This window comes from Anneissia japonica, unplaced genomic scaffold (assembly GCF_011630105.1).
Source record: "Anneissia japonica isolate Jap-2015-1 unplaced genomic scaffold, ASM1163010v1 scaffold3735_len701357_cov177, whole genome shotgun sequence".
Classification (NCBI taxonomy): Eukaryota; Metazoa; Echinodermata; class Crinoidea; order Comatulida; family Comatulidae; genus Anneissia; species Anneissia japonica.
Genome location: NW_022723891.1, coordinates 291,072 through 305,431, shown reverse-complemented (window position 1 = coordinate 305,431; position 14,360 = coordinate 291,072). Strand labels below are relative to the sequence as shown.

The window sequence follows — 14,360 nt, the reverse complement described above, 5'->3', positions numbered from 1 at the left end:
ATACTCTTTGTCAATTTAGCCTAGTTCTCACGAGAGCCCTAGTATCCGGATCGGAAGCTAACTGTTAGCGCTAACCATTAGCACCTGCGTGAGAACGCCCGATCGGTTAGCGCTAACCGCTAGTGGCATCAGGATACCGCTAACGGTTAGCGGTTAGCAAGCGCTATCGGTTAGCAAGCGAGCACGTTTCTATCATCAACCAATCACATGTACGTGTTTACAATTTCCAGTTTCTTATTGGCCATGATTCGATCATCATATTCTTGGTATCCAGATCGGGATTTTCTCGTATGGACGCACGGCAGCTAACGGTTAGCAGAATTCGGATCCTGCTAACCGTTAGCTGCCCTTTGAGAACATAACCTAAGAATGTTTGGAGTTTGACGTAAGCAAATGGAGAACAGTTTTTTTTTGTTTTTGCCAAATACATATAATATAATATAACAGTTTTGTTGGGATAGTTACAATATCTTCCCTTCTTATTAAATGACATTGTACTCAGAAAATTAACTTTTGTATCACATTGCAAGTCATAAAAACTTATTTTTCTAAAAAAAAAAAAAAGATTTAAATTGAAATGGTTGCAGAACATTTATTGAAAGTGTTCTTTGGGGATTCTTTTAATATTTGGTAGATTACATGTACAAAAAAAAACATAATACTCCTCTCATAATATGACATTAAACTGATCTCATAACATTTATTGCAAAATTTCCACTGGGAAATTTCATTCCAATTTGTAGATTTAATGTAGATTTCACACAAAATCTCCTCAAAAAAACTAAAAAATTCTTGCTGGATTTGAATTTATTGATGCATTTTAGGCTTATGATTCATTAATTATCTTTCATAATATTTCTAAGTATCGTCCAATGGACAACAGAGTTCCGAGACATGGGAATAGAGAACTTGCAATGATGTCATAATTTTTCTCCCATAAAATTTAAAGATTTTTGCTGTAATGTTTATGATGTCATAATTAAATTTAGTTTAATTTAAATTTAAAGATTTTTGTTGTAATGTTTATGATTTATTTCAATTGAGTTTAATTTTAATTTAAATATAGTTATAGTAATGTTTATGATGTCATATTTTTTCTGCCAGATTTTTGAAGTAATGTTTTTTTTTTGGTTATATTTTTCATTTTTTTATCTGTGACTTATTGTAAAGCTGATCAGTTAAATGATGATATTAAATTAAATTTAAACTAAATTAAATTAATTTAAATTATGACATCATAAACATTACTAACAGATGGAATGAACATCTTCTATTATTTTTATTGTTATCTAATAACAACTTGATTGAACAAAAATAGAATCATCTACATGGCAAAAAAACATTTTTCATATCATACAACTAAAGCATGGAACAGCCTTCCAAATGAAATTAAAACAATACTTAATAACTTTCCCTACAGTCTTTTAAAAATCACCTAAACGATATATAATTTAAAATCTATTACGTATAATATCTATAACTTTGTAAATCATTTTTATTTTGATGTACCTTAGGCAAGACTATTCTTATACCTTAATTCGCAAACTTTTTTTTTTTCAAAGATTGTCAGAGGAAGGTGGAAAAAAATGAAAATGAATGCTTTGCTATCTTATTTAGAAAATAGTGGTTGTCAAAAACAGCCAGACGGAAAAGAAAATAATAATACAATTTTTTGTTGAATGTAGACAGTGTAGTCATAAGATGGTAAAATGTTTAAATTTATATAATTAGGAAGAATTATACATATCTTATTTTTTGGGGGATTTCAGGCAGCGACGAGTAAAATAAAAATAAAGAAAAATTGTTTTTCCTGGTTGCAGGTGTGTTAATTGCCAAAAAATAAAAATTTGTTGTTATTTGGAATCATCATTATTGGCCGGCAGCAGGTTCGCTAAACAAGGTGTAAAGAAAGTCTTGCATAACATATTAATATTCATAGCTTCATTATCATATTTGAAGTTTATATTTAATTTAATTTTTATAGATTTAAAAAAATAATAGTTTATATTATGTTAATTTAAAAAAAATATATATAAATTTTCACACAAACCTTTGGGAATGACAACATGTCCAATATCTATTGCTTGAAGTTTCTGAAGTGAAATCTTCTGAAGTTGGTGAAACTCAATGTCGGAGATTTGTTGGAGTGGTGTCGCAGATAGCTGTACACTTCGGCCATTAACGCTTGACCATTGGCTATTTCCCTGGAGAAAAATTATACACAAAATGACCATGCCATCAAGAGAATAAATTTGAAATATACAACTGAAGTACGTTCTAATGATGAAGCGGGTAATATGAGAATGCAAGTCGTCTAATATAAAGATTTATAATAGATTTTTGATAGAAAAACGTATTGTCTGTTATGATATATGATGCGCTCTTGTCATAGAAGATACTTTTTGATATCATTAAATTTAATATTCTGTCAATCTTAAACTTCAAAATCATAAGTGAAGATAAATTTCTAAATGCACATTATGTATCATATTTTGAAATAATAACCTTAATCATACACTGTACAGTAATGACAGAAATTTTCATATAGTCTATATATATGACAGTTATAATATTAATAATGTAATTTTGATAGATAAGTATTTTAATGCCCTTAAACGGCAAGTAGAGAGATATAACTGTTTACTGCTACATCCTATACGTTGTAGTAAGGTGCAAAAGTTGGGCCGATTGAGACAACAAGATGTGTATAAGAGACAGCTCTTTTGTCTATGATTTTGCCTTAATGTCGCTTTAGTTTCCCCTTAGCGACACAATTTTTGCCTTAAGGTACTGTTTTTAACCCACTTTATTGTTTTAGTTTCCCCCTATGGATACTTCTAAGCGTGTATATATATATATTTATATATATACATTTAATCACACCCAACCAAGTAGAAAGTGCTACAGTACTTCCTGAAGTCATATATTAAACACTTAAAATCTTTGTGGTCTCATCGTAACCTGATGATTATCACCCTCAATAAATTCAAGCAAAGCTCATAACACCCCATGACACATCCCTCAACCACAGTGACTCTCCCAACCAAAATGTCAACGACCTTATCCTAGCTTGTCAATGCTACAAGCCTACATAAAATCAATGCCACAGGGAAAAGGAATTCCTGTGTAGCAATTCTGAAAAAACTTGTCAGAGGATAAAACGGTTCAGAAAACATGCATCATAATAGTGTACATGACAAACAGCTGCACATGTTTGCTAACAACCTCTGAATTTTTCCGGATATCATGATTTCTGGGGAGCGGTTCTACGCAAGTCTCAGAGTATGAAACTCTAACGACATTGCCCGAGGCAAATCCAATATAATTACGGGTATCATCGCAGCGATAACATGTTTATTACTCGTTTTCTTGCAAGTATGTGTATATAATCTTATCTGCCATCAGCATCCACATCTATCAATAAATATTTTTTGATTATGCCAACATAGAAGCAGCTTGTATGGTAAACAATGTGGTGAAGTGATCATTTGGTTTTGCAAGTCCTGTTATGAACCTAATGACAGTACTACTACTACAATGTAAACAAAACAAACCTCAAACCAGACTTGACGTGGCAAACAGCGGGCAAATGCCAAACACGACAACATCTCAGGCGTTTGAAAACAAAGACAGCCAATGAAATCAAGCAAAAACACACTCAAACCGGACTCTATTCTCCACGATCTATTATCATCACTCAACTTAGCACAGGTTCAGAACCTGCTCCAGTTGTTTATATTGACATAGCATCACGAGTCCATCAACAAAATACCTTTCGAGTCAACTTCGTTCTCATCCTCTAGCATGCACACGGTACCATACTTGAAATATCACTATATAAAGTAGCCGTTAAGATATACACACCTGTCTAGTTGTAAATTCTACCAACTAAATAATATTGATGAGTGAATTGCGATAGTAATTTGTGTCTCCAAAGACCTATTGCTAATTGAATCACAAGTCATCATTACCTTTCTTAGGATATAAGCCGAGCTTTATGCTTTACATCTGATTTCATGTACCCAGTGGCGTCTAGGGGATAAGCACCCCTAGTCGTTGCCCTCCCACCACCCCCTTGAAAATGTTCGAAGCAAAAAAAAAAAAAAAAAATCACTCAAGTGATTCCACTGTTATAAATAAACTGGGGGCCTACTGCAGGCTACAAAGCCCCATTGGGGTTAGGTATTATTGCACAAGTGGAGAATATATAGCCTTTTAGGTGTTTTTAATATCTAATTTAAATAATCACAAAGTAATCGTCCAAATGAAAATTTTATTTATTCTAGTGGACTGTTCCTCTATGTAGTTGCATCACTTGTTCCCCTCCCCCAGCAACCCTGCATCTGCTATCTCGAAATTGCTCCATTTAAACTGCTGATCCTATCCAACATCATCATGGCTTATTTCAGTAGGCATATACTCTTTGGGAATGAGCAAAGATTTTCTTGTGGTGTACTAAACCAAAACAAGGATGGATCGATACACTGCATGCTCTATAGTAAATGACTTCACTAAATATTAAAATTATTATTTTCACATGAATAAGGAGTCTGTATTTGTGCTAATCAAGGCAACTACAGTGTAACAATATTTTTTAAGTGCACATTTTATCCACTTGTCACCATTAAAGCTATCATATTCAACAAAGAGGGCATTGTAAAAGGTAAAAAATGACCAACTTAATTTAAACTTTCGGCAACCGACCAAAGTTCTTTGGTGTGATGTGTTCTTATTGAGAATTTAACTTCCGGAACAATAAAACTGCTACTGTGTACTATACTGGGAAATAAATACAGTGCTCTCGGTAAAAGTTGTCAAAGAAAGGTTGAATATTGCAATGAGTAGCAAGAAACATTTCAGGATATCGCCTCCTTTTAAAAGACATAATTTATTCTAAGTTCCGAGAGGTGAATTCGCTATCTTCTGGGGACAATCAATAATGTTGATATTTGAACGTAGGCGTTAACACACATCTTAGTTATTTCTCTCTGATGACTGCAGGTTGAGGGTGTAGACGGGACTGTTAAACGCAATTAATCCCAAAATGCTACTCACTCCAGCACTGGAAAAGGTTTAATAGCCATTATTTAAGATGCCTCCCCAAAGGAAGATAAAACATCACTTCTCATTGGCCATTGACACATCAGTTGGTCATGTATTAGCATCATACATGCAACCTGCCTGTTCTTAATACTGCAGTACAAGGTTAAGGTCTACATTGATAAAATCAATTATTATTATCTAAATTATCTTTCTCAGTATAGAAAATATATTTATTATCTTGAAGTGTAACACTGAAAGTGAACTCTTAGCATGATCAAGGATTTTATATCAAAACATCACCACAAGAAATATCAAAAGCAAAAACTGAAGTACACCCTCAATTTTTGCTTTGCAAAATGTTTTTTTTTTATACCTTTTTTTAAGCGAACCTGCCGACTACAAATATTGATAATTTCAAATAAAAAAAAAATTTTATTTTTGGCCAATTAGCACACCCACCGCCACGAAAAAAAAATGAAAATTGCACAAAAAAATCAAAAGTTTCTTTTATTTTTATTCCGCCCTCCGCCGATAATCTTTAAATGAATAAGTACACGAAACAAGGAATCAAAAAAGTGTTGCCTTAGATTAGAAATAAAAAATTTCATTCTTATATTTTCACCCTTTTCTGAAGATCTTTTAAAAGTAAAATTTGCTAACAAGTTATTAAAAAAGTCTCGCTTACACGTATAGGCCTACTGTAAGAAGAGATCTACAGTACATATAATTAAGAACTTCTTCCAGTCCCTGGGGAGTCTTCCTTGTCAGCATGATTATTCAGTAGAAAAAGTAGGCCTACATTACAATATACGTCTACAGTGTATCTTACCAAGGCACCTATTTATAAACCTGTGTAGAGACAGACAAACATAGTTTTCTTTCCCAAGAACACTATTGGTCCTATAGTGGGATTTGAACCTACAACCTTATGGATGAGAGCGAAAATAGCAACTGCATTCCAACCAAATCTCACATAATGCTAAAGTGCAATGATTCATTACTATTATGTCCGGGAAGTATGTTAGCATTCCAGTGGTAAGCCTTACATGGAAAAGATTCTGTTCCAAGGAAAATAAATTTCATAGGCCTTCCAATCAGTAAGATGAAATAAGAGAATCATGAATTTCTGCCTTAAAAACAACAATAGTAGCTTCGTTGATGTTAACACTGGATGAATGGTCAAAACATGAATAGTAATTTGATCAAATTAAGACAAAATCTAATTTACAGCCTAAATAGTCTTTGGTAATGCGACACCGGAATACCGTACACGATAAAGCATTTATTAGCTAACATCCACCAAATCCGATACTATTTTGTTTTGTTTCAAGGTGATTCAACTGTTTGACGTCAGTTTCTCACTGGCATCGTTATCGCTTTTCTCATATTCATTTTGTGTGATTAGCCTAGTATATAGAACACCCACTGTTAACGAGGGAGATTTCCAAAGACTTGTTCCAAATCGGGGAGGAAAATTACCCATGGGAATTAAGGTTGATATCGTTAAGGGTTAATGAGGAATTGGTTTGAAAAATAACGCACAATTGTTACGAGGTTTCACCGGATGAAGTGGCGATAGATGAAATTGCTTATGAATTGAATTACTTGGCGAGACAAACGTATTGTAAGTTATAAATTTAATTTATCGAAGAATTCAAATACAAAATGACACATTTTTCTATCCATAAATATACAAAACAGATTATATTCCCAAATTAAATTTTACATTTTGATTAAATCTTTCCAATTTGAAAATTAAAAAATGTCGTAGGCTTAGTTGAAAAGAGCCAACTATGCCCCATGCCTAACATATCACTGAAATATGTAAAGTTATGCTGCCCATCAGATAATATTATTGAATAATTATAAAAGACTATCTATTCATGTATTCTATTCTTTTTTATGTAACATTATACCAACAAATACAAAATAACAAAGATATCATAATGCACTGTAATATACTTCAAAATAATTTATTTATCATCTACAGTATTACTAGTTAAAATTCACATTTTAAAATTTATTTTAATAACCTTGAAGTTTGTAGAACATAAAATTTAAATGTACATCTTAAAATATAAAATACAAAGCCAGAAAAAATTCAATCAAATGGACATCAAAATGTACAATTCAGACAGAATAAAAAAAACTTCTCCGATTCTGAATTCTTAAATATTAAAATTGAAATCAAAATTGAATTATTATTTGAATTGTAATCATAGAATTCCTAAGAAGGTAGATTGCATATTAATTCCATTTCTATTTCAAACTTCATCATAATGACTCTACTAATGACTAAAAGTTCGGTGCATGTCAAAATCATTAAAAACAATTCATGAAATAAATGATAAAAATTCAATTATTATATTTCAATTAAAAGTTTTTTTAGACTAATGTTATCAACAACCACTCAAGGAATATTGTGCCTCGAATTTTACTGAAATTTCTCACACCGAATGCTCTCAAGGGATACAGCAGTTAAAGATTTTTTAACAGATTGGCCTAGTAAGTGTACATGCTCATTTAGTGAGTCTCAATATCTAAATGCCTCAGTTTTTAACATTAAAAATGGCTTGTGGAGTGGTGGTGAAAAAATCCTACATTGCCAGTTCAAATAAACCTTATAAACTAGGGATCATATATATTATTTTACAATGCAGCTGTTGAATGAAGTGCATCAGATATATAATGGTTTGCATGGAACGTATGAAATTATTTGCCCGGTACAGTATATGTGACGTCAAATATTGTTTCTACAATAATGGAATTAAACGTGACTTACAAAATTACGTGAATTACTGATTGGTTGTGGTCACGCACAGTTAAAGATATTAAAGTAAATGAAATAAAGATAGTCTGAAATTTGCGATATATTTATGGATAATCAGAATCAACGCGATCTTTCGGTCATAGACCTTTATCACGTCACGCTTTGTTAAGGATCTATGAATGAAATATTAGAATTGATGAAAGGTTTATGACTGAAAAATCTTGTTGATTTTCATTTTCAATAAAGTTCAGACTATCTATATTTCATTTATGTATTAAAATGCCTTCTATTCTATGAAGTTCCTTTGATTTTTATTCGAGCATGCATATCTTACAGCTTCCAATGCATAAAAAACCCCTATGAATTGTATAAAGCATACATATTTTATTTAAATTGTTTTACAAATACATGGTATTATTTCCTATTTAATTCAATAAATTAAATATAATTATTAATACTTTTCAAAATAATAAAGTTATTAAGCAATTTAAATACACAAAGTAGGCAATTTAAATTGTGTTTCAGCTGGAGGGCTGAAATACAAGTGTGTTGGCCTACCACCTTTGAGATAGGATGTTTAAAGCATCTTGGTCTTATGCGCATTATTATAGCACCTTGCATGTAAAATAATGCAATAAACTCTTCGGAAAAGAATAAGGGATTGTCTCCCAGTGTACTGCCATTACCACCAGAAGGACACCACTGAAAGTAAGTCTTCTTCAGACTTTCGTGGGTTAAGCTCCATTCATAGACGATCCGAATTTGGGCCACATTTTTGATGCGCTTTTGCCAGCGTCCCTATTCTTACACACAGATTTTCTGATCGGTTCCAGTAGGCCTTCTGATCCGAAAATTCAAATTTTGTGTAAATGCAAATTTATAATCCCTAGTGTTTACCGATTAAATCCAGTTCAATCCAATCCAAATATGGTGATGAATTTTCAATATTTTTAGCTTTGATTGACGGTACATCTTTAAAAACTATGTCATTTTTCTGGACCTAGATAATCCAGGGTAGTTGTAGTAAACACACAAATTAATCAAGCAATTAATCTATCACCACAGATATGCAAAGACTGGTAAGACTGGTAAGATGAAACTCCGGCAAGATGATTTAAGGGAATATCGATACCAGATCTTGGTATCTCGAGGATGTGCTCAGGTAATGAGTTTTAATGGCTTTAACCCACTTACTGGTAAGAGGAAATCTTGACCTCAATACGATTCTTGTTTTAAGGTTAGAGTCGGATTACAAAAATAATTGTGATTCAATTTTAAGTAATTTGCTACCTTATTTAGTCGTATGTACCCTTTTATACTAAATGAAAAAATTTCATATCAAATATACGTAGAGTTTAATAGAAGATATGCACAATTTACATCTTTGATGAATAAAAATATTTCCTATAGTCAACGTAAAAAAAAAATTATAAAATAAAAATAAATAAAATATAATGTATAAAATATACAATTTTGATAAGATCAAATAAAATATAAAATAAAAATAATATAAATAAAATATAATAAGATAAATATACAATTTTGATAAAAATAAATAAAAGAAAATAAATAAAATATAATTAAAAAAAACATACAATTTTTATCCTATAGGTACTGCTTATTCATTTTGAATTTTTGTCTTTGAAAATTTGAAATGGTAGAAATAAAATGATATGATCTGATAATGATTTGGCAGTTGGGGATGAATGTTGTATTTATATTTTCTTACTTATTTCAAAGTTTGTTTAATATGTTTATCAACTTTAAAAATTACAGACAAGAGTAAATCTTGACCTGAAAACAATACTTCTTTTAAAGTTGGATTCAGATTACAAAAATTACTTCCACCTAATTTAGTCGTATGTACCCTTTTGGGAGTGGTTGTCGCAGCGGTTGCGTTTTCGGTTTCTTAACCTCGAGGCTGGGGTTCGAACCTTAACTGTGCATTTCACTTGTGTTTTTACACAAGGCACTTTACCTATGTTTGTATCTCTCTACCCAGGAGTATAGTTTGGTACCCGGCACACTACTGGGGAGGAAAAAGGCGGCATGGAAAGGAACTGGCTACCCTACCACACAATGTCAGGGTTTAGTACGATAGGCTAACAGCTCATCCCCTATGTTGAGTAATACTGTAATTACAGGACTACCCTTGCTTTACCTTTTGAATGATTAAATTTGATATTGAATATCGTTGAAGAGTGCCACTTAAAATTGATTAAAGTTCGCTAGTGGCATCCTTGGCCTTGTGGAGATTGAAGATGAATAGCTCTGCAATTCTAGTGCCCTGGGTTCAATTCCTGTCACAGTTGGATGGCTTTCTTCTCACCACTAAATGCAACTTCACTCCTTAAGCTTCATATAATGAGACAGTCTAAACATGGTCTAAACTTTGTAAACCCTAAAGCATCTTGTGTGTATGTTTGTCTTATGAGGGAACTACCATTTATAAAGTTTGTTATTGGCATATCATTGGACCTTAAAATAAAACAAATGTGATCAAAGATGGCATTATCTACCATGTTTTGTTTATGATTTTATTATTTCTTCCATAAAAAAAAAAGAAATTTGAATTGAATTTATGAGATCATAAGTATAGGGTTGTGCAAATAGGCATTGTGACACACAATTATTAATATGGGAATTTGGATGATACCACGGAAGTGTGTGGGTAGATATGGAAGGAATTGGGATTACTTCCTCGGCATTGGTTTGAAAGCTGCATCTTACCACCATGTTATCCTGGCAATTCCACACGGAACTGATCTAAATGATCGAATAAGGTGCATGTCAAGTTTATAGAATTTTTGATGATGTCAACTGTCCACTCATTAAGATAATGGATCAAAAAAATAATTTCTCCTTTCTTAGGTCTGACAATGTAATAGAGATGGACCTTCTGAAATGTGAAATAAAACTTAACAACAGACCAATTGGAATGCAGCAAATGTATCACAAACACATATTTAAGATGTCGTTTTGTAGGAATTTATATTATATTTTTATAGCGCATATAACTAACTGCTTAAGGCACTTTTTTTCCTGGTCGTTGGATACAGAATCATGATCATACACAATGTGGAATCTCCTCCGCACCCGGGGGGGGGGGAAGAGATATTCGTAGGATCCGTGTAATCATAATTTTGTTCTGGATCGTTCATCTCCAACCAGGTACCTATTTATACTCCTGGGTGAAGAGATAGGCAAATGCAGATTACCTGCCCAAGGACACAAGCAGTATGACCAGCATCGGTCTCGAACCCCAGACCTTGCGATTGAAAGCCCAACAACTTATACACAGAGCCACATTCTTCTAAGAAGCAAGTATTATCAAAGCTAAGTGGTCCATTATATTAGAAAACCATAAAAATAAAAAACATAGGGCCACTATTCATAGAAATACAATAAACTCTTTCTGTTGTAGTTCAAAATTTTGAATGTGCTACTTCATTGTTACAGCATATAAAGTCAAGGTAAAAATGTCCTTTTATCCTGTATTGAATTGTTACAATAGGTAATTGTGAACTTTAAAAAGACCATTCATGTACTGTATAACAAAATAATGAGAAACTTTAAATTTTGAGAAAAACCATGTTCGTAATCTTAAATGCGTGAAGTAAAATCATTAACAAATTCTATTGCACGAGAGTGTATACAAGAGTCATGACTCTTGCTTAACTACTTACATGAGCCGCACGCTTTCAAGAAGCTAAAAGCGGTCCATTATAAAGACAACCATAACAATCAAAAGCATAGGCCTATATTCACAGAATTACAATAAACTCGGTAAAAAAAAAAGTAAAATGATTAACAAATTTCTATCGCACATGAAAGTAAACAGCTAAGAGTCACGACTGTTTGCTTAACTGCTTATATAGTTCCGTGGCATGCTTAATCTGTGGACAGAGGAGAGTAGTTGGAACCGGTTTACCGGGTATCTCAGACATGAAGAGGCCCTTAGGGGGAAAGCAAGCTAATGTAAGAGCCAGTCCAGACCTAAGCGCTTTGTGACCTTCTCCGTATAAAGGGCTATATAAATCTAACTACATTACTAAATTAATTCAATATAGTACAACTATTACAAATTATTCAATACAAAATATACCTATTTGCATAAGTAGCAAAAGAGGAGACCAAAGCAGTATATAAGCCACAATTGCCAGATAGGCATATGCACTGCAACCCTTTGGCCCTGTCCACTCTATCAAATTTTATTTGACAAAAACAAGTGACATGCTTAATTATGGTCATGATGACATCATATCATGACCATATATAGGCACACCATGACTATATATGCGCATACAACTGTTTTTTCCCCCAAAGAATTTAATTTGATAGTGTCCACAGAGCTTTGGTGTTAAATGTCTCAAACAAAAATTGTAACATTGGGGAATAGAGCATAAACACAGTCCAATAATACTTCAGCAGTATTATATTATGGAGAGTGACTATACCCATATTTTATGAACTAGTGATAGGTTATTAAAGAATATAAGTCAAAAGAAAGAACATTTTCACAAGTTCATGTATCATGAATTCTTGACTACAAACTACAGATCCAAATTTCATGACAGTAGGTTATTACATGTCATTGGTTTATAAGAATAAATACTTTCAAGTAGAAATATTATTTCCGTTTTAATTTTCCGAGTACACGATATATCACCTTCAGGGAAAGAAGATCTTTGTATTGCATTATGACAAGAAAAAAAAAAAAAAATTGGCACAAGCAAAGGTAGAGAAAAAAAGAGAAAAAGAATATTAGGAAAAAGCAATCTGCTGTGAAGCAGGATGAAAACTTAAAACAATGAAGAAAAATATTGTGCTGGTGGTCTGGATACACACTTGCACCTCCGACAGTTTCCCCCTCCCCATTGAAAATGTTCAAAGCAAAAGAAATCATGCACAAGAAGATAAAAATCACTTCATATCACCATGTTTTACAAGCTACGGCTATCAGCCCCCCCCCCTCCTTGCCATTATAAGCCTCCTAGATGCACCACTGTCTAAGAGTGTATAGTATATGTTAAATATATTTCTACTTGGAGGTGTACTGTAATGTCTAGGAATACTTTCCAGTAATCGTTAAAGAGGTTACACGTTTGCCGATTTTTTTTATCCAATGACGGAAGGGAGAAATAATGTAGAAAATGCTTTGATGCTTTCTTTGAACATGAAAATTTTAAAATTTATATTTGACAAGGATATAACAAAATAAAATTTATCCATGAATAAATACATCAAACAGAAGAAAAAGAAATTTGCAATATGATGAAAGTGGTTTGCATATATTTTCAGTGACAGTAATTCAGTGAAATCAATGTCTTCATAAAAACACCTGAAGAAGAGAGGATCAGTAGGACATTTCTAAACACGTGGAGACGATCAGTTAAAAAGGAGGTACGACATGGGTGGCAGTTCACAAAATGAGGTCAACCACTTGGTGGCCAGAAACCGATTAACTCCAGCCTCATTGGACATTTGGCACACAGAAAGGAATAGGTATTAAGATAAAGTGTCGCTTGAGGTTATGCAGAAAATAATCAATTTTTGGCAGGCTAATTATCTCTGGAAATACTTTCCCTTGAATTGATTGTAACTAACAGCATTCCTAGTATATTCTTACTGGTTTAGTATCAATCTAAGTATAGCATATGTGTTTCAAGGTCTATATTATAATAATAATGATAATTATCTAGATTAGATAAACACCAACTTGTCAACTACTGTACTGTAACTGGTAACTGTACTACTACTTTGAAATAATATATACCAGTATGTTTTCAACAGCCTCCAAGCATATTTTAACCAATTGAATTAGGCGCGATCTACAAATTATCCCCAACGACAGAAACGGGTCAAACACGTTTACTATTGTTATATGACAAGCTCCCAAACGCGTCTGTGAAATGCCGTTTGGAAGCTTGTCGTTCGAGCCGTTTAATCCGTTTGGAAGTTAACTCCTCCCCTTTTCATATGGCTGACTGCTCGTGAATGGCAAAATGTTAAACGCGTTCAGCGAAATTTGGAATTTGATCGTGATTTAAACAACTTCAAAACTTGCTGTGTCCCTACCGTACCTAGGCTATGTAGGCCCTGTCTCTTATACACATCTAGATGTGTATAAGAGACAGCTCTTTGCAAGCACATCTAACATCTAAGGAAAGAAGAGCTTAGATTGGTACCAGATAAAATAATTTTGTTATCAACATTAATTTAAGATCTGTCTCTTATACACATCTAGATGTGTATAAGAGACAGATAATATATATTGATGCCTACGTAGATGTTCTATTTTCTCTATAGTTTATTGAATGATGTTTGGCGAATACTGGCGTCCATTTGTGTTCCCATGTGATATGTGTGCAGGGAGTTGATAAATGTTTTTTCGTTCGTCGTCAGCTTCTTAGCTGGTTGGCTGCTATTTAACGAAGATAGGTCTTTCCGACAGAGCAAACGGCACTTAGGCCTACATGCATGTGCTGCCATTATCGTCATTACCACTTAATTTAACTATTAGGACTATGCAGCCTTTAAAGTTTGA

General features: G+C 32.9%; 1 protein-coding gene across 2 annotated transcripts in view; it reads right to left on the bottom strand.

Moving 5' to 3' along the window:
- Window positions 1-14,360, bottom strand: part of LOC117112404 (rho GTPase-activating protein 6-like) — a 67,563-nt gene that overhangs the window by 42,376 nt on the left and 10,827 nt on the right. Inside the window, exons 1-2 of one of the 2 annotated variants that reach the window (XM_033255480.1) lie at window positions 3,555-3,697; window positions 2,051-2,204 (exon numbers count right to left, since the gene is read on the bottom strand). In XM_033255480.1, coding sequence (XP_033111371.1) covers window positions 2,051-2,204; window positions 3,555-3,608 — 208 coding nt within the window. In that variant the 5' untranslated portion in view covers window positions 3,609-3,697. Of the gene's footprint in view, window positions 1-2,050; window positions 2,205-3,554; window positions 3,698-14,360 lie in introns of those variants that run through there. The other variant, XM_033255479.1, reaches the window with a different exon arrangement.